Below are 20,414 nucleotides of genomic sequence, written 5' to 3' on the forward strand. Positions count from 1 at the left end.
CATTCCTTCACATGTTCTTTTCACAGGGTGCAAGCAAGAGCGCTTTTTCCTGTTGATGTGTCTAAAACTGAGTGACCTTGGGTTGGGCTGGCTGAGGGAGGGGAGAGGTGAGGGGAACCAGAGAAGGCTCTAGCCTGGAAGGAGAGGAGAGAACCAGGGGCCAAAATGACCAGCCAAGAAATTTGTTTGGGAAAATAGAAATCTAAGAGCTGCAGTTTGGCAAGGTACTCTGAGTCTTAATGAGAAAGGCAGAGGGAGAAGAGAGGGGAAATGGGATGAGGTGGGCAGGAGGAAGATGAGGAAGGAGAGGAGGAGGACAGCAAGACAGGAAGAAAGAGGCGGGGAGGAAAAGGAGCATGACTCAGTGTGGGACAGAAATGCATCTCTAAGGGACATCAGGAAGAAATGCACTGAAATGAGACTGGAAGCTGAAAATCAGGATATACTGCCCAATATGGGAACTCTGGTCTTGTCAGTGTCCTGGAAGTAGGAGAAATAGCTTTAATAATTCATCTTTAATCATCTTGTGCCACTGGCCAAGCACATGCTTGAATGACATTTTGAAGTTTCTTCAACGGCTGGAATAGGCATCAAGTGGCCACATCTACCAATTCTGGTGAGGGACCTCCTCACCGGTGTCCACATGATATGGCAGACACGCACATGCACACACACACACGCACATGCACACACTTGCACACACACGTGTTCACAGGCACACATGCTTTAAAAACCACCCCATGGCTTTCCACTGTACTTAGAATAAAATCCAACCCTAGATCTTGCCACCTCACCAGCCTTCCCTCACAACAGTTTTCCAGCCATACTGGCTTCTTTTCAGCTCCTCGAATCCCCTGAGCTCTCTCTCCCCTCAAGACTTTCCCAACGTTGTCTGCCCCACCTGTGCCCCTTCTCCACCCTCCGAGAGCTGGCTCCTCTCCATCCTTTGGGTCTCACCCAGAGAGGCCATCTTTGACCACTTTGTCTAAATAGGTTCCCACCCTCCCCATCGCCACCCCCAGTATTCTCTGTCACTGCACCCTATTTGTGTCCTGGTGCTAATTACCGTTGTCAGCATGTATTTATTGATTTGTCTACATGTAAATTGTGCTTGACACCTACCAAAGATTTGTTAAGTGAACAGACAGAATGTTCTAGATTCATTTGTTTGGGATGCACAGCTTGGAACACCGGCAGCAGTCCTGAGTAATCCACCTTAAGTGTCTCCTCCTCCTCCCTGCTGCTCCACACCTAGTACCCACCTAAGTCTTGAAGCTGTTCCCGCTGCCTGTGGAAACCCTGAGAGGGCCTCCCCCAACCCCGCCCTCGCTAGAGGGAAGGGAAGCATCTGTCCTTGGTGGGAGAGGCAATGAGAGGCCACAAAGGGTTAAAGAAAGAAATTAGTTAGCCACTAATCTGATGCTACTTCCATATAATTAGAAAAACAGAAAGTGAATCATAAAAGAAAGAGTCCTGGGACTCCCTGGTGGTCCAGTGGTTAGGACTTGGCGCTTTCATTGCTGTGGCCCCAGGTTCAATCCCTGGTTGGGGAACTAAGATTCTGCAAGCCCCGCAGCATGGCCATAAATAAATTAATAAATAAATAAATTTTTAAAAAGAGTCATGAAGAGAAGAGTGTGCTGATATTAGAAATATTCTATGTCAGGGACTTCCCTGGTGGTCCAGTAATTAAGACTCCGCACTCCCAATGCAGGGGGCCCGGGTCAGGGAACTAGATCCCGTATGACACAACTAAGAGCCCAAATGCCGCAACTAAAGAGCCTGCATGCCGCATGCCACAACTAAGACCCGGCACAGCCAAAATAAATAAATAAATAAATATTAAAAAAAAAAAAGAAATATTCTATGTCAGGGATGAATGCTCCTCTGTGTGGCACGGTCATCTGAGGGATCACTACTCCATCCCTGTGATTACACAGGACACTTCACAGAGAAAAACCTCCATGGCTGCCAGGATCAGGACACAGATGATTAGAAAGGAGGTCCCCCCGCCCCCCACTGCCCCTGCTCCTCTAGCAAGCTGCCTTCTGGATGTTGCTCTGCTCTCTCTCTCACTTGCTCAGCATTTTTATCCAAACAAAACATCACCAAGTAACATCCATTCCATGAAGGTCTACAGGTTGCTCAGTGCCCTGTTGATGAGAAGGATTTTTGTTGTTGTTGTATTTGGCCTGAATATTCATCTGTCCAGAAGCATGTTTAATAATCACATGAGATCCCTGATGTAGCTTTCTGAAGCCCGAGTCTTGCTCAGAGCTTGGTGATTGGTCCACAAATTAAACTCTTGGCCAAACATGTATGGCTTGAGTTTATCCAAAGTCCAAACAAATCAGATACCCCTTCTGGACAGAAGTCAAGTTCTTTCCTTTGGTAATTTCTCAGAAATTCAGAAAAGCAGTATGTTTTATGTTCTCAAAGTTCTTATAATCACATCCAATCTTGTATCAGCTGCATCAATTGCCATAATGAAGGGTTTCAAAAAGTCTGAAGCTTCCAAAATGGATAAAGAAATCAAAGCCTGTTTGAACTTTTGAGAAATATCCCAACAAACTTTAATGAGTTTGCTCTCTCTTTGTAAAACAGCACAACAGACTAGCTACAATTCCAAATGAGGAAAATTCTAAGGGATCCCCCAAAGGACATGCTTTTTAAAAATTAATTGTAGAGAGTTTGCCAATCTCTAGTAGAGTCTACTTTATTCTACAAGAGAATCATATCTCAAATATTTGACCTATGAAAGCCCACCAGGAATTACTAAATTTCAAATAGTTCACGGATGGCTGCAAGCCCCAAATTGGACACACCCTCACGATTAGGTATGAGGTCACAAAATGTCACTCTCTGAAATTCAGGATAAAAAAAAATATCAATCTAAAATTAACCACCATGATATTAGCAACATAAGATTAACATTTTAAAAAAATAACAAGCTTTTGGAGATGTTTTATAAATTCATGGGGTGATGTACCTTGATATATCCTCAGACTTCAACAAGGAGAATTAAATCTACATAACACAAATAATCATGATAGCTACCATTTGCTGAAGAAGCTATCATGTGGCAGGTTCAAGGCCAGAAACTTTGCACTTGCTATTTCATTAATCTTCACACCAAGCTGGTGAGAAGGCTCTGACTGTTCCCATTGTAACTCTGAGGATCTCAAGGTGTGAAGAGGGATAAAAGTTGTTCACTAGCATACAGCAAGGGCCATCGATGAGATTCAAACCCAGGTCTTCTCAACTCCATACTATGCTGTCGATGACGTAAGTGGAAGAGAAGTGGTCCCGTAAAGTTGAGTAAAAAGGCAGTTAACTGAAACAAAGATGGGGTAAAAAAAAAAAAAAAATCTAAAGCTTTGAGGTGAATAGTCCAAATCAGTTATGCAGACTAAAACAGCTCTGGAGGGAAGGAAGGTTATTCCTTAAGGCCTCCTCAGCCTGCTAGATATATCACTCAAGAACACTCAATTCCCTTTGATTTAATTCAATATTCACCAAACATTCAGATCTTTAATTTGATCTCCCGGGGATGCCTTTCCACCAGGAGGAAGTACCTTGTGCATATGACCAGGGCTGGTCAGCTGCCAGCTTTAGTCTCTGGGATAAAACATCAGCTTGGTCACATGGAGGACATTTAGTCTCTGCTGAGTGGAATTATTGGGAATCAGTTCCTATAAAGAGCAGCTATGAATTAACTAAAATGGCATTTCCGATCTTAAAAAACCAAGGACCCAATCCTGGGTCTTCAGTGACTTCCATCAAAATGTATACATAGCCTAGAGGGTTCACCTTGAAACAGCCTACCAGGCTCTCTAGCCACCTTAATTACATCAATAAAGGACCACTTTTAATGAGTGACATTAAGAGATGATCACATTGCATACCCACAGTCTGGCCAAATTATCTCTATGGGATGAATGCAGAATGTCACAACAGCCCATGCCGTATTCAATAAGCCATTAGCCAGTTTTAAAAATTAATGAGATGAAACAGACTTATGGTTACCAAAGGGGATAGCAGGGCGGTGGGGGAGAGAGATATTAGGAGTTTGGGATTAACATATACACACTACTGAATATAAAATAGGTAAACAACAAGGACCTACTATATAGCACAGGGAACTATACTCAATATCTTGTAATAACCTATAATGGAAAAGAATCTGAAAAAGAATATATATATTATATATGAATATATTATATATATATATATATAAAATGGAATCACTTTTTTGTACCCTTGAAACTAACGCAACATTGTAAATTTACTAAACTTTGATTAAAAAAATTTTTTAAATTAATCAGATGAATTCCCTACCGAGAGGGGTTCTGGAGGAGAATCCATGAAGCTTTAGAGAACTACAGTACCCATAGTCCCCTTCTCAGGAAAGCCACTCCTAGAGATCCTATCTGTAAACAACCTGCCATGGCACATAGCTTGTGCATTGAATGAAGGCAACATCACCTCGTTGGCCTCAGCTGATGAGAACAGAAGGCTGTTAGTCACAGTGAGGCCCAGGTAAAAAAACGACCATGTTGTTTATGAGGGAGCCCATCTCCTTCTGGGGCCACTTGACCTGAAGCTCTATGCCCATCAGAGGAGCTCCTGATTGGATAATGACAAAGCGACCTAGTTAGACTCTCTCTTAGGAAGAGGAAATACTCAGTGGACAAAGAGAGCATGGGTTGTTCCAGATCAAGTGAGTAGCTGGGCCAGGTCTCACGAGGCGCCTAACCCTTGGGAGGCTTAGAAAGCATAGCTACCCCTCTGCACAGCTTACTCTTCGTAATGAGTTCAACACTGCCCTCAAAACTGTGATTCCCAGGGCTTCCCTGGTGGCACAATGGTTAAGAATCCTCCTGCCAATGCAGGGGACACGGGTTCGAGCCCTGGTCCAGGAAGATCCCACATGCCATGGAGCAACTAAGACCGTGCACCACAACTACTGAGCCCACATGCCACAACTACTGAAGCCTGTGTGCCTAGAGCCTATGCTCTGCAACGAGGAGCCACCGCAATGAGAAGCCCGCGCACCACAACAAAGAGTAACCCCAGCTCACTGCAACTAGAGAAAGCGCGCGTGCAGCAACGAAGACCCAACGCAGCCAAAAATAAAAATAAATTTTAAAAAAATGTGATTTCCAAAACCTAATACAGAGTCTACTTCTGAAATTTTACACTTGAAGTTGCCCTTTGCAGAACTCTTAGATGAAACTGAAGAATTTCTTGACACTTATTTGCAAACACCAAATATCTCAGTCATTAGAATCTATTATCTGCTTAAGTTGGGTTTTTTCCTTAATTTATTTATCATCTATTAGGGACACTGTGCAAAGAGCAATGAAGAGTAGGATCCTTTCCCCAACCAGGAATTATGTTTCTTCCTCACTTTAATATTTCACTTTCTTGGCATTTTGCTCTTTAAGGCTAGAACTAATCTTATTGGTAATTTACATGCCAAGCTCAAGTTTACTCACTAAACACTGAACCAGGAGTTGCTCAGTAACTTTTTACAGGCTGACCTCTGGCACTCTAACCCTCTTTCAAGGGCACCATGGTGCTTTTCATAGAACTTAATTTTCAGAAACACTTGAAATGTAGAAGAGTTTAAAACTGAGACATGAAGTGACGTCTCCAAACCTTGTTATTTAAAAATCTTCAAAAATATATGATTGACACACATATGCATTAAATAAAATCTTAAAATATGCCTCAGAAAGTAAAGCTACTGATTACTGAGTGCTTCCTGTATACCAAGTATGATGGTAAGTGCTTCACTTGTCCAGTCTCATTGAATCCCCACAGCAATCTTTTGAGGTAGAAACTATTATTTTATATAGATGTTGAAGTGGAAGGAGAAAAATCTGGGTCCAATATGTATCAAGGTGTTTTTCTTACTAGTAGGTAACATCAGGGATTTGGGAATGGGAAGCCCTGCTTTTTTTTATATATATAAATTTATTTATTTTCGGCTGCGTTGGGTCTTCATTGCTGCGTGCGGGCGTTCTCTAGTTGCGGCGAGCGGGGGCTACTCTTTGCTGCAGTGCGTGGGCTTCTCATTGCGGTGGCTTTTCTTATTGTGGAGCATGGGCTCTAGGTGCGCGGGCTTCAGTAGTTGTGGCACGTGGGCTCTAGAGCGCAGGCTCAGTAGTTGTGGTGCACGGGCTTAGTTGCTCCGTAGCATGTGGGATCTTCCCAGACCAGGGCTCGAACCCATGTCCCCTGCACTGGCAGGTGGATTCTTAACCACTGCACCACTAGGGAAGTCCAAAAGCCCTGCTTTTGAGCCCTGGTCTGCCACTTACCATGTGTCCTAGGGCAGGTCACTTCTCTTCGACTATCTCACCTGGGTTTCAACTTCCTTCTCTGTTAATCATTAATCATTATAATTATTTTTATTTGAGGGGGGTCTAGCTCCAACAGAACAAACTCTCTACCTACCATTTCACTATTATAGTTTCAATGCAGTGTGTCTTAAAGATTTTGAGTTACTAAGCATTTCCTTTTGAAAAGCACAAACCATGGGGAGAGGTCTTAGGTTAGCACTTACCAGTTAATGCTTCAATTATCAGTTGATGCTTTAATAAGGATTACTCGATAGCTAGCTGAGAACAAGAACAGAATGTGGGTTGGGCTACTGGAGATGGAAAGGTACTAGGGATTACTGAAGGACTAATAAAGGTTGGACGACAAAGTGCCCAAAACAAAGACTTCACCTAAGTACATTTGATCTGGGCTCTGCCTGGCTCAGGATATGCCTTAGAAGTTGATATAAAGTCAGGGAGTAATATTCAGTGTGTAATACAGAGTCTCATCTGGCCGAAGTATGATTGAAGAAGTGCTGAATGAGGAAAACCAAGAATGTGACCCCTGGGGAAGGGATTTCATTCCCCAGGGAGTAAGGAATTTTGAGAGCTTCATAACATGGGGCCAATGACATTGGATCTATGCTGATTATGGAACAGGGAAAATGGTGGGGATAGGGTGTGGAAGACAGAGGCCCAGGGTGTGGTTAGGAGGTCCTTCTAATAATCCAGTTAAAAGGTTGTGCAGCCCAAAACTAGGGTGGTGGTGATAAGAATAGAAAGAAGGGTGTGATGCTGCAGGAGACATGGACGTCAACTGGGTTTGGGGGTTGCTGAGAAGACACCCAAACCACAGACACCTGGGGATTCTGGGCACTGATGAAAGGTCCAAGAATTTCTATTCTCCTTTTTCCCTATTCTCTACCCAGTCAAAAATGCCCTAACTTGACACCAGTTGGCAAGTTATCAAGTGCCTAAATATGCACAATAAATGAAAGAGAGTCATCTTTGCCTGTGAAAACCACAGACAGAAATAAACCTGGCAGAGGGTGTGTCTAGCACAGGTTCCAGTGCCTTCTTTCTAAACCTGTGGGCACTAGTCTAAGCCTCTAAGAACCTCCTACCTTGGGAAAGGCAGCCAAGATTACTGATAACCAAGATATAACTGGGTTCCTGTCTCGTTTCTGCCACTGATGGGGTGCCTCCCTTAATTATTTATTTCTTCCTTTTCATGTTGGATCAGATATTTCAGAGATCCCCTGCGCAGCTCAAACTGCAGGGCTGCACTCTTTCCCTCTATCAGTGTATTGCCTTTAATATTATTTTATTCAGTTAAAAATACTTTCCCCTCTCGTTTCTTAATCTCATTCTTTGTAAAGCACAGCACTGAGTCGGGGCAGGAGTGAAGGCCTCGATATCTGGGCTTTGGACTGGGCTTTGGACTTCAAGACAAAGCCAATCCGCCTCCTCCTGCTCGCCGCCATCACCGCTTTGCCTTCCCGACCGCATCCCGACTAGTTCCCAAGGCAACCGGCGCAGCGCCCACGTCCGGGTTCGGGACCGCCTGGCCTCAGCCCAACCCCGCCCCCACGGCCGCGCTCACCGAACCCAGCTCCCGCGCGAGGAGGGAGGAGGCCGGGTTGCCAAGGAAACGGAAGGACGCCAGGCAGCCGCTCCCACCGCCTCCGCCCCTAGAAAGCCCGGCTGCCGCCGCTAAAAGCTGCCTCCGGGGAGGAGGAGGAGGAAGAGGGGCCGGTAGAGGGAAGGGAGAAGAGCGAGGAGGAGGAAGAGGACCACAGGGACGGCCCCCGCACGATTGATGGGCGGCTCCTCCGCCCTGGACCAGTTCGCCTGCCCCGCCCCTCGGCCCCTTTAGCCCCTCGCAGGGGGAAAAGACTGACCCGCAAGGTAACGGCCCGGCTCGGCCCGGCCCTCCCCAACCCTGCCCCCGACCGTGCGGCTCCTGATCCTCCGAGGAAGTCGGGGGAGGAGCGGGGGGGACGACCTCTCCTTGCGACTTCTCCGATTCTGGAGGGAAATCGGGCCTGAAGCCTGGGAGCCTGGCCGCTCCCTCCTTCCGGCTGACCAGAGCCCCCGTATTTTTCTGCCTCAAAGAGACAGGTTTGAGGAGCTCTGTGATCATTTATTTGCACCCTGGCAGCGGCCCCTCACGTACATAACTTCCCCGCAGACTACCCTTTTCTGCAGGTCCAGGAGAGGTATACGGATCACGGCCTTTCCGGCTCCTGAGTGCGAAATTACTGATATTGTTGAGAGCATCGAATTGCTTGTCCAGCCTGTGACATACCGGCCCAGCCCCAAAGTTTCCGAATTACACGTTGAGTCTCTCTTTTGGGCTTGATGGTCAGTGTATGCCCGCCCAGCTCTTTCACGGTTTCACAATAAAATGAAGAGTCACCGCCAAAGAGCTTTTCTCATAAGCCCTTTATAGCACAGCACCTCCCACCCCGCCTCCTGATTTCCTAAGCAAATTGGATGGAACCAATCTACCTACCATCTACCCTCACCCCTCTCGATTCCCCGTCTTTTTCTTTGGTCACAGTATTCTCTCAGGAGTGCAGTGTTAGGAAGATTGAGCCCAAATCACTCATCTTTGTTGCTTATACTCAAAATATTTTTATAAGTTAAGATTTTAAAACTCTTAAGACTTTATTTTTTGTTCAGATTTTCAAAGTTCTAAGATTTTTGAAAGCTAAACAAATTCTGTAATCTTTGTCATTACAGATTAATTAATTGTGTAAAAGGATGAATAAGGTCTCCTGCAATGCTTCTTCCCAGCACCCAGTTATGGAAAGGGGGGTAATTTATAAACCTGATGGTCAAGTATAAATATAAGCATTTAGATTTTGGTTCAAAGGAACCCTCAGCCGAAAGAGGGGCTTACATTTACATTTTTCTTTATAACTGAACCAATAAAATATTCACTTTAACGACATTTCTAATATGAGAACACCGTAAGAAAACAGTGAAATCGCTTGACTGTTAATAAAAAGAACTCCCTTCCAATCAATTCTTTTGACAAACGTGGCCATAGAACAGAAAGACAGCGCATATGATTGTTTTTTAGAGAACTGAAAGAAATATGTTCTGCAATCAGATTTTGTTCTCCTTAGTCAGGGAAATTCAGCTTGAATTCATGGGAAATGTACACTAGAGAGGAAGACATATGTCACAAAGTTCTTAGAATATTCCTCCCTGAAATTTCACAGATATGTAGAATTTTGAGGCCAAGACGAATCATTCACTCTCACTTTCAGCAAAGCAGGACTTCCTTTCCCACATGCCTCCTCCTGCCTTCTCCTCTCCTGCTCCCTCTCCCTCATTTAATATGGCTTCTTATGTAGATTTCTAAAACACAAAATTGGCACATTATCACCAGAGGCTTAAAACAGAAGCGTGCATAACCATGAGTGGATAGTAAATTGAAAAGCAGTTCAAAGGTGAGAAACAGAAGAGAATACAGAATGCTATTTTAGAAACATGTGCCCTGCCCACATTTTATTATCACTCTCCTCCCCTCCACCTGTCTGTATTTGCTAAGAAAAAATTTTTGGCTTCAAATGGCCATCTGGTTGAGGAAGCCCACAAAGCTGAAATCCACGAATTAAGCATGATCTCATGTGGATTTATTTCCATATAGTTATTTCCGTTTCTTATTCCTCCTGGTCCATTTTTAAACCTGAAGTATAGTATGAAGTTCAAGTGACACTTGAGAATGTTTGCCTAAACTGTGGTGATCTACCTACCATCTCCTTGATCTGTCTATAATAATCTGTTTCCTTAGGGCCTGGAGTATTTGTTTAATCCCACAAAGCACTGATATATTTAAGAGATTAAATGTGGCACCATGATGCTTCTAAATATTCATTTTATAGTAGAGTACAATAATAGAGAGTTTATGGGAGGGCAAAGAGACTTTTGCAGGCAATTTTAAAGTCCTTTATTTGGTCGGTGATTGTGAAGTCAGAGGTAACCTAGCAAGGAGTAATTCAAATAGTGTTATTTCCTACCTATTTAGACAAAGTGATTTCATGCCTCTTGATTTAGAAGCCTCCTTAAAATTATACTACATTAAAGCCAGGATAGATTAGCTGGCTTTTCTATGTTAATTTTGTAACCAAAATGTATCATCCAAGTGGACTCTGGGATGTGCTCCTTTAGTGACCATTAACATGTTTTCATTATGAATCCTTATGTTCTCTGCCTGATTAACATTCAGACAGGTTTTTCTTTCCAACAGTAGCAGCAGGGGTCCATCTTTCTGCCGGTTATAACACCATCGTTTTCTGAAAAGCGTGGGAACATAACTTTATTCTATGCAGGTACAAATTCACATGAAAAGATAAAAGGGGTCTTTTAAAGTAGGGTTCCATAAATGACTATTAAAATGCTCAGAGACAAAATTTAGATTTTGTGTGTCATCTGTGGAACTACCTATCAGATTGTAGTTTTAGATTCTGACTCACAAAGACCAACCTTCTATAATTGAGAGAAAATATTCCCCAAGGGACCAGAACAAGTTCTTAGATGATATTGTTTGGGGCTCATGATAAACCTTTCAAGAGTTCATAGTGACCAGACCAGACATTGGGTCACCATGAGTCAGGTGCAACCTGATTCTGCCGATACCTGCACAAATGGAAAACAAAAACAAAAACAAACCGGAAAAGGGAAAGAAAGCTATAGAATGTAGACACTTGAGGTCAGGGATGTTGTCTGTCTTAGCTTGCTGTTTCCCCAGAACCTAGAGCAGCCCTGTCACATGGTTGTCACTAAAAAGTATGTGTAGGAAAGAAGAACCAAGCTGGAGAGATCACGCTTCCTGATTTCAAATTTACATTACAAACCTACAGTAATCAAAATAGTATGATATTGGAAGAAAAACAGACACACAGATGACTGCAACAGAATAGAGAATCCAAAATAAACCTATGCATATATGGTCAATTAATTTATGACAAAGGAATCAAGAATATACAATGGGGAAAAGACAGCCTCTTCAATAAATGGTGTTGGGAAAACTGGACAGCCACATGCAAAAGAATGAAACTGGACCACTATCTTACACTGTACACAAAAATCAACTCAAAATGGATTACAGACTTAAATATAAGAGATAAAACCATAAAACTCCTGGAAGAACACATAGGCAGTAAGTTCTTTGATACTGGTCCTGGCAATGATTTTTTAAATGTGACATCAAAAGCAAAGGCAACAAAAGCAAAAATCAACAAGTAGAACTACATCAAACTAAAAAGCTTCTGCACGGCAAAGGAAACCATCAACAAAATGAAAAAGCAACCCACAGAATGGGAGAAAATATTTGCAAATCATATATCTAATAAGGGGTTAATATACAAAATATATAAAGAACTCAATAGTAAACAAACAACTCAATTTAAAAAATGGGCAGAAGATCTGGACAGACTTTTTCCCAAAGAAGATATACAGGTGGCCAACAGGTACATGAAAAGGTGTTCAACATCACTAATTGTCAGGCAAATGCAAACCAAAACCACGATGAGACATCACCTCACACTTATTCAAATGGCTTTTATCAAAACGATAAGAAATAACAAGTGATGGTGAGGTTGTGGAGAAAAGGAAACCCTTGTGCACTGTTGGTGGGAATGTAAATTGGTGCAGCCATTACGGAAAACAGAATGGAGTTTCCTCCAAAAAATTAAAAATAGAACTACGTGTGATACAGCAGTTTCACTCCTGGGTATTTACCCAAAGGAAATGAAAACATTCACTAACTCAAAAAGATATATGCACCCCTATATTCACTGCAGCATTATTTACAATAGCCAAGACATGGAAGCAACTGAAGTGTCTATCAATGGATGAATGTATAAAGAAAATGTGGTGTATATATATAATGGAATATTATTCATCTATAAAAAAAAGGAAGGAAATCTTGGCATTTGTGACAACATGATAGACCTTGAGGGCTATGTGAAATAAGTCAGAGAAAGACAAAATACCATGTGATCTCACTCATATGTGGAATCTAACAAAACACCGAACTCATAGATACAGAGAACAGACTGGTGGCTGCCAGAGGCACGGAGTAGGAAGTGGGTGAAATGGCTGAAGGAAGCTAAAAATGACAAACTTCTAGTTATAAAATAAATAAGTACCGAGGATGTAATGTACAGCATGGTAACTATAGTTAATAATACTGTATATGTCAAAGTTGTTGGGCTTCCCTGGTGGCGCAGTGGTTGAGAGTCTGCCTGCCAATGCAGGGGACACGGGTTCGAGCCCTTGTCTGGGAAGATCCCACATGCCATGGAGCAACTGGGCCCGTGAGCCACAACTACTGAGCCTGCGCGTCTGGAGCCTGTGCTCCGCAATAAGAGAGGCCGCTATAGTGAGAGGCCCGCGCACCGCGATGAAGAGTGGCCCCCGCTTGCCGCAACTAGAGAAAGCCCTCGCACAGAAACGAAGACCCAACACAGCTAAAAATAAATAAGTAAATAAATAAATAAATGTACACAAAGTTGTTAAGAGAATAGATCTTAAAAGTTCTCATCACAAGAAGAAAAAAACTTGTAATTATGTGGGCTGACGGATGTTAACTAGACCTATTGTGGTGATCCTTTTGCAATACATGCAAATATCGTTGTACACTTGAAACTAATATATTGTTACATGTCAGTTATATCTCAGTAAAAAAAATACGTAGAAATAAATGAAAGAGCTTCACTGGATAAGAAGCAGGAATAGCGTGGGCCCTTTGATGACCTTATAGATGAGGTCTAGAAGACTCACTATGAACAGTGCCATTTACTAACTCAATGTTTTGGTCATAAATTTAGACCACACCAGTCAGAGACAAACTTCTTGAAAGCATCGTTTCCACATCCTTACCTCTCATTTACGCAACTCAATACAATCTGTCTTCAGCCCTGTCACGCCACTAAATGCTCTCACCAAGGTTATTAATATTCTCCTCCTTGACGCTTGCACTTGGCAGCATCTGTGAAACTGCACCCACCTGATTCTCAGTTTTCCTCCTGCCTCTCCGGCTTCTTTCCAGAGCTCCTCTTCCGCTATCTACCTGTTCTTAAAATCCAGTGGTCCTCAGAATTTTGTCCTGGGTCGTCCTCCTTTTTTCAATACCCATCCTGCCTTCGACTTCAGTTGTCATCAAAATGCCAGCAATGCCCAATTCTTTTCTTCTCTAATCAGCTCCAGAGCCCTACGTCTAACTGCTTACTTAACATCTCCATTTGCTGTCCCGCAGCCCCTTCAAAGTTCACATCATCTTCTCACAAACTTGCTCTTCCCTGCGAGTTTTCTGAAGGGAATGTTGGCATCGATCAGCCAGCTGCCCAAGCCGGTAACCTGGGCCTCCATCTCCCATCCCATTCGTATTATCAACAACTCCTGATGATTCCCTCTCCTGAGTATCCCTTGATTCCATCATGATTAGAGTGTGGGCACTGGCGTGAGACACTCTGGGTTCAAACCCCAACACTTGCACCCACCAATTCTGTAACCTTAGGCAAGTTACTTAATCCCTTTGTGCCTCAGGTTCCTCATCTGCAAAATAGAGATGTAATTTTTTTTTAATTATTTTATTTTTTAAATTTTTGGCTGCGTTGGGTCTTCCTTGATGCGCGCAGGCTTTCTCTAGTTGTGGCGAGCGGGGCTACTCTTCGTTGCGGTGCGTGGGCTTCTCATTGCGGTGGCTGCTCTTGTTGCAGAGCACGGGCTCTAGGCGCACGGGCTTCAGTAGTTATGGCACACAGGCTCAGTAGATGTGGCTCGCAGGCTCTAGAAAGCAGGCTCAGTAGTTGTGGCACATGGGCTTAGCTGTTCCGTGGCACCTTCCTGGACCAGGGCTCGAACCCGTGTCCCCTGCATTGGCAGGCGGATTCTTAACCACTGTGCCACCAGGGAAGTCCCTAGAGATATAATTCTTGCCTCAGTGTGGCTGTGAAGATTGCATGAGCTAATATGTGTAAATGTTTAGACCAGTACTTAGCACTTCCAGAGGCTCAATACCTCCTCCTCCCTCCCTCCAGTGTTGAGACCCACGTCTGGGCACCACCTTATCTGGATTAGTCTAACATATCCCCAGTGGCCCATCCACTTCCATTCTTCCTCCACTGCCCCCACCCTCCATCCAGTCTCTATACTACAGCTGGAGGGACCTTTTCTTTTTTTTCTTTTGGCCGTGCCCTGCAGCTTGTGGGATCTTAGTTCCCCAACCAGGGATTGAACCCGGGCCCTTGGCAGTGAGAGCGGGGAGTCCTAATCACTGGACTGCCAGGGAATTCCCTGGAGGGACCTTTAAACATGTAGATCTAATCATGTCCTCCCCCAATTGGAACCTTCCAGTGGCTTTACATGACTCTTTGAATCACGACCTCCAAGGCCCCTTGTGAGCCAGCCCCTGCCTATCCTACAGCCCTTCCGTTACTGTTCTCTCCTCTCTCTGCTCCAGCTGCACCAGCCCCTGAAGCCCTGAAGCCTCTGTACCTGCTGTCCTTTCTGTCCCAGATCCTCTCTGTTCCACTTCTGGCCCAGCTCGCTCCTTAGCAAACCCAGTGTCATTTCCTAAGGAAAACCTTGCCTCCCCCACCCCCAATGACACTTTGTCAGAGAACCCTGTATTTCTGCTCCATCGCACTTATCACCATCAGGGTCCACTTGTCAATGTTCAAAGACTTGGGATTTGAACCCAGAGAGTCTCACGCCAGTGCCCATGCTCTAATCATGATGGATTCCAGGGATACTCAGGGGAGGAAATCATCAGGACTTGGTTTTTATACGGATGGGGCAGGAGAAGGAAGTGTGAAGAAAACTGCCCAGGTTACTGGCCAGGCAGCCGGCTGGTCGATGCCAACATTTCCTTCAGAAAACTCGGAAGGAGGAGCAAGTTTGTGAGAAAGTCATGTGGAGTCTGAAGGGGCTGGGGAACAGCAATATTCATTGCCAGTCTTCCAAGCTAGATGGTAGCAGCACGAAGGCCGGGGCCATGTCATCTTGCCGACTGCCATACCCCAGTGCCCAGCGGAGTGTCTGAGTTGGAATAGGGGTGTGATCATTTGTTGAGTCAATGAATTTAAGTTACCAGGGGCTCAGAGCTTTGGTCATTGCTAAGTTAGCTAGGTTCTTGGGTTTTCTTTTTTGTCGTGCATTAGAACTGCTTCTGAATCAGGTGTCTGCCAATCTAACTCCCTATGAGTAACCAGAACAGGTTCACTGAAGCCAGCCCATGAAAGTGGCTGCATTATTTATGTCTGGAACAAGAGGGCTGTAAAGGCATCGACACCCATACAAAGAGTCCTTTCAGTCTGAAAGGAGCATCTGTGCCTTTCCAACAATAGCTATTAGATTAATAAGAGAATAAAAGCAATTATACTAAGAGAAATCCAAATATGGCAAAGCAACAAAGGATGATGTCACAGCACATTTATTTATCTTTTATATGCAGGTCACGGATTAAGAATCATGTTGCATGAAGCAAAGGACAGGCAGAGGTTCGTCAGCGATGTTCAATATCTGCGGGACATGCAGCATAAGGCGGACTCAGAATATCAGGTAATGGCAGAAAATGAGAATTATCTTCTACTTTCACTTACGGTATTAGGAGAGAAATCAGGCTACAGTATCAGTATATGATAAGCAGTAATAGGTTTCTAAAATCCAAAACCCACACTTACTAGCTGTGTGACCTTGAAAAGCTACTTTACCTCTCTGCGTCTCAGTTTCCTCATCTGTACAATGGGGATAATAGTCTCCACCTTATAATATCATCATGGAAATAACATTTTTCAAGTATTTAGCACAGAGCTTGGCACACAAACCTTATCAACCAATGACATCAGGGCTTAAATTGGATAAACCAGCAACCAAGAAAAAAAACATTAAGGAGTTAACCGGGTCGCCCTACCATTTATAAAATAACACGCCCTTCCTGTTGTCCTCCAGCCAGAAGAAAGGTGGTTAGCACATTCTACAATAAGCTAACTCTTCGTCACCCTAGCTACAGTGTTTACAGGCAAAAACAAAACAGACAGGGAGCCTGAAGAGTCATGATGTAATTACCCAGAGCTGGCATAGGACAAGCTTGCCAGGCTGGGTTGTGGGATTCTGGGAGCAGTTAGAAAGTGTCACTCAGCCCGCTGGCCGGAGGTCAGCCCTCGCCAATCAAGCAGGCAGGTCCTCAGCCTCAACTGAGGATCCCAAAGCGCTCCTTCCCTAAGGAAAATACAGGCCTGCCGTCATCAGGTTTTCCTCCTTCTTAGCAATCTCAAATATAACTGAACCTCCCGGGGCACCAAGGAAACCAGAGCGATCTCAGTAACCTGATTTCACCTGTGTAGCACAGCTTAGCTCTGGGCCTGGAAATGGAGCCAGCAACTTCCTCCTACACTTGCCAGCCCACCTCCAAGGCTGTATAGTTGAGGGAGTCTCTACAAAATAAATAAGAACGTAAACATCCAAACTGGTCACACTGGGGGACCCTCTCCTCTCCACAAAGATGCCTCTGCCAAAGCGAAATTCAGCAGACACCTTTTTAGTCTTTGTTTTCTGAAGCTTTACCTGCATTTGGAAATACCTGTTTGAAACTGTCTCTAGAACAGGCACGTAAGAAAATCAATCTTATTATTTGATGGTCTCTGCTAAAGAAAACCGCACAACTGCGTGGCTTGGAGCCACTGCAGCTTTATTTTCTAACTTCGTTTGGGCTTTCAACACTGTCCTTGTTAATAAGGACACTTTCAACACCGTCCTTATAAATAAAAGTATTTATTAAGTGCCTACTATGTCCTGAACAAAGTCCCTGCTCTCCCGGAGTTCTTATTCCAGGATTGAGAAACAAACTACACACACAAGTAAAGTAATATGTAAGACAATATAATGTATATGATAAATATAATGAGGCACATAAAAACAGAGGTAGTAGGGGTGGGGTGATGCTGCTTTCCACAGGCAGGGAAGCCTCTTTGAGGAAGTGACATTTGGTCGTGGAGGTAAATGATGGGAAAGAGCCAGCCAGAGCATCCTGAGCAGAAAGGAAGCAAGCGCAGAGGCCCCGAGGGGGGGAACTAATGTGGAGCACTGGAGGAAACAAACGAAGGCCAGAGTGGCTGGAACACTAAGGCAGAGTGTGGACGAGGTAGCTAGGACCAAATCGTGTCGAGTCTCTCAGGACAAAGCTTGGTATTTGGAGTTTATTCTTATCCTGGTGAGAATTACTGAATGATTTTAAGCAGGGCAGTGGTATGATCTGCTTTACCTTTTTAAAAGATCACTCTGGCTGCTGTGTTCAACTGAAAGGGGCAAGAGAAGCAGCAGAAAAACTTGTAAGGAACCTGATAGAAATTTAGGAGAGACCAGCGTGGTGGGAGCAGGGGTGGCGAGAAGTAGCCCGAACCAGGAAATAGAAGCAGCGCAGACATCTTGCTGATAGACGGGGAGGCGGAGTGAGGGAAAGAGAGGAAGAGAGCATGACTCACTTCAACATGTTTTCTTGTCCATTAGCTCCCTCCGTTATCACAGTTTAAACTTTACTTTTTTCAAACCTCCCATCCCCATACTTTCAACAAGGACCGTCTCTTCCTGTTTTACATACACGTGAAACCAAACAAAGAACCTGAGGCCGTCAGGTGGGGAGCCACTCGGCTCATCCCCTTCTATCCCAGGCTGCACGCCCGTCCAGCCCTCAAGTCTCGATGGGTGAAGGACACTCTCCCTGCTGGTGCCAGACCTGAGATCTTGGTCCATGCCCCTCTGTCTCCAGCCCCTCTCCATCCATGGACCTCTCATCTGCATCCTTGGAATTTCTCTTCTTCTTACTGGCTCAGCCCACAAACATGCTCAACTCTCTCTCATACTGAGAACAAAAGAACAAAGCTCTCTGTGGACAATGTGTCCTTTTCTAGCCATAGCCCTGGCACTTTCCAGTCTCCAGATGTCCCCAGTCAGCTACACTTCTGTCTCCACTCCGCCCCGCCATCCCATTTCATGCCCTCACCTGCTGCAGCCTGGCGGTCTCCTCACCTCCCCTGAAACGGTGCTCGCTAAGGTCAGTAGCGAAATTCAGCAGACACCTTTTTAGTCTTTGTTTTCTGAAGCTTTACCTGCATTTGGCGCTATTACTCTTTCCCTCTCGCAACATTACTTCTCTGGCTTTCTGACATCGCACTCTCCTGGTTTTCCTCCTGTTTCACTCACATTCCTCTCCCTACCCCTCACAGGTTAATTCCCCCAGGTTTCCATCAGCCCAATTTTCTCCTAATTCACAATGTCTGTGGCCCATCTCATCCCCTCCTATGTTTGTAACCACCACTCATACACTGATGACTTGTAATCCTGTGTCTTCTCAAAGTGTCAGAATCCCATGCACACCTGCTTGCCGGATGGTTCCATCTGGGTGTCACACAGGCATATTGAATTCAGCGTGTCCACGGTTGGACTCCATATGTCCATCCCCTGCCATCCTCTTCTGTAGCCCCTCTCTGAAGACAGTGACCCAAGCCTTCCCTGACTCCTTCACCACCCATATCCCCCAGCTACCAAGTCCTACCAAGTTTACCTAAAAGCTCATGAGCTTGTGCCTCCCTTCTCATCCTATGGCCATCGCCCTGGTTCCAACGTCCATAGTTTAGCTCCAAGACTATTACAATGTCCTCATAACTGGTCTCCCGGCCTCCAGCCTTGCCACCTTTCAGACTGAAATTTATGTAAAATGCAAACTATGTAATTCGGTTGTTTCCTCTCACGTAGAGGTTTGTCCCAGACCCAAGAACCACAGCAAGACCAGTCCAATCCTCAACCACTTCTCTAACCTCCTCTTCCCTCTTCCTTACTCTCTCAACAAGGGTGGTGAAGACCATAGTAGTTTGTTTTTTTTAATATTTATTTATTTGGTTGCACCTGGCCTTAGTTGTGGCAGCCAGGCTCCTTGAGTTGCAGTTCACAGGCTCCTTTAGTTGTGGCTCACCAGCTCCTTAGTTGTGGCATGAGAACTCTTAGTTGTGGCATGTGGGATCTAGTTCCCTGACCAGGGATCGAACCCAGGCCCCCCTGCATTGGGAGCATGGAGTCCTAACCACTGCACCACCAGGGAAGTCCTAAGACCATAGTTTTAACTTAGAACTAAAAGGAACCTCTGTATTCCCATAGCACCCTCTTTAAAAAACAAAAAACAAAACAAAAAAAACACCTTATTGAGGTATAAGTTACATAGCATAGAATTCACCTGTTTTAAGTTTAAATTGACCGAATTTGCCATCATCGCCATCATCTGATTTTAGACTGATTTCCATCAGTCCAATACCAAAGCACCCTTTTCATGCCTCTTTTTCATTGCTGATGAAATTGTATTGAAATTGTCTTTTGTGTGTCTTCCTATCAAACTGGACCGCAGCTTCCTAAGGGCAGGGACACAGTCTCACTCTCCTCTTTCAAACTGAATGCCTTGTCATTGATGAAAGCCAGCATTACCGAACTTGACCACCAACTCTGTTTATCAGACATAGATCCAGCTGACTTGTAACTAATCCTCAAAGTCAAATCCACCTTCATTGAGCATTTTCAAAACCACTCACCACAAGGTCTGCAAAAATAAATATGGTTGTCTTTAATATGTTCTGAGGATTGTCGAATTAAGTATATAGAAACCCACAGAAACTATTACTTTGACGGGAACAGCGATGAGTTATATTATTGACTCCGTCCCTTGCCTTGTTCCAGAAAAGATTTAAAGTTGGGGTTTACGAATCAATTGCATGGCTTTAATGACCCCTCAGTAACTTGGTCCATATACGACCTTTGTGTATTTAGATAATTTACTAAGGTAGAGTTTGCACTGAAGGGATATTGAAACCTTGGGCCATTGATGAGCTTGGCCGGTCACTCGTGGAAATCCCAGCTTTCACGAGCAGCCCAGCAATGTGCAAGGGATGCCCTATTTCAGGGTGTACAAATAGTGTAAGACCTACTAACCAGATATGACTCCCAAATCATAGACATTTGCCACATATGCCTTCCTGTGTTGGACTTGCCTTTAATGAACTGGCTCAAATTGAGGCCCTTAGAAAC

General features: G+C 44.3%; 1 protein-coding gene and 1 long non-coding RNA gene across 2 annotated transcripts in view; one reads left to right on the plus strand and one right to left on the minus strand.

Annotated features, from left to right (window-relative positions):
- LOC132355452 (uncharacterized) overlaps positions 1 to 20,414 on the minus strand; it is a 60,722-nt gene that overhangs the window by 37,645 nt on the left and 2,663 nt on the right. The window lies entirely within an intron of this gene.
- The window catches only part of MARCHF10 (membrane associated ring-CH-type finger 10), an 84,995-nt gene continuing 80,396 nt past the window's right edge, over positions 15,816 to 20,414 (plus strand). Inside the window, exon 1 of the mRNA XM_059907801.1 lies at positions 15,816 to 15,905. Coding sequence (XP_059763784.1) covers positions 15,816 to 15,905 — 90 coding nt within the window. The remainder of the gene's footprint in view (positions 15,906 to 20,414) is intronic.

Source organism: Balaenoptera ricei, chromosome 20 (assembly GCF_028023285.1).
Source record: "Balaenoptera ricei isolate mBalRic1 chromosome 20, mBalRic1.hap2, whole genome shotgun sequence".
NCBI lineage: Eukaryota > Metazoa > Chordata > Mammalia > Artiodactyla > Balaenopteridae > Balaenoptera > Balaenoptera ricei.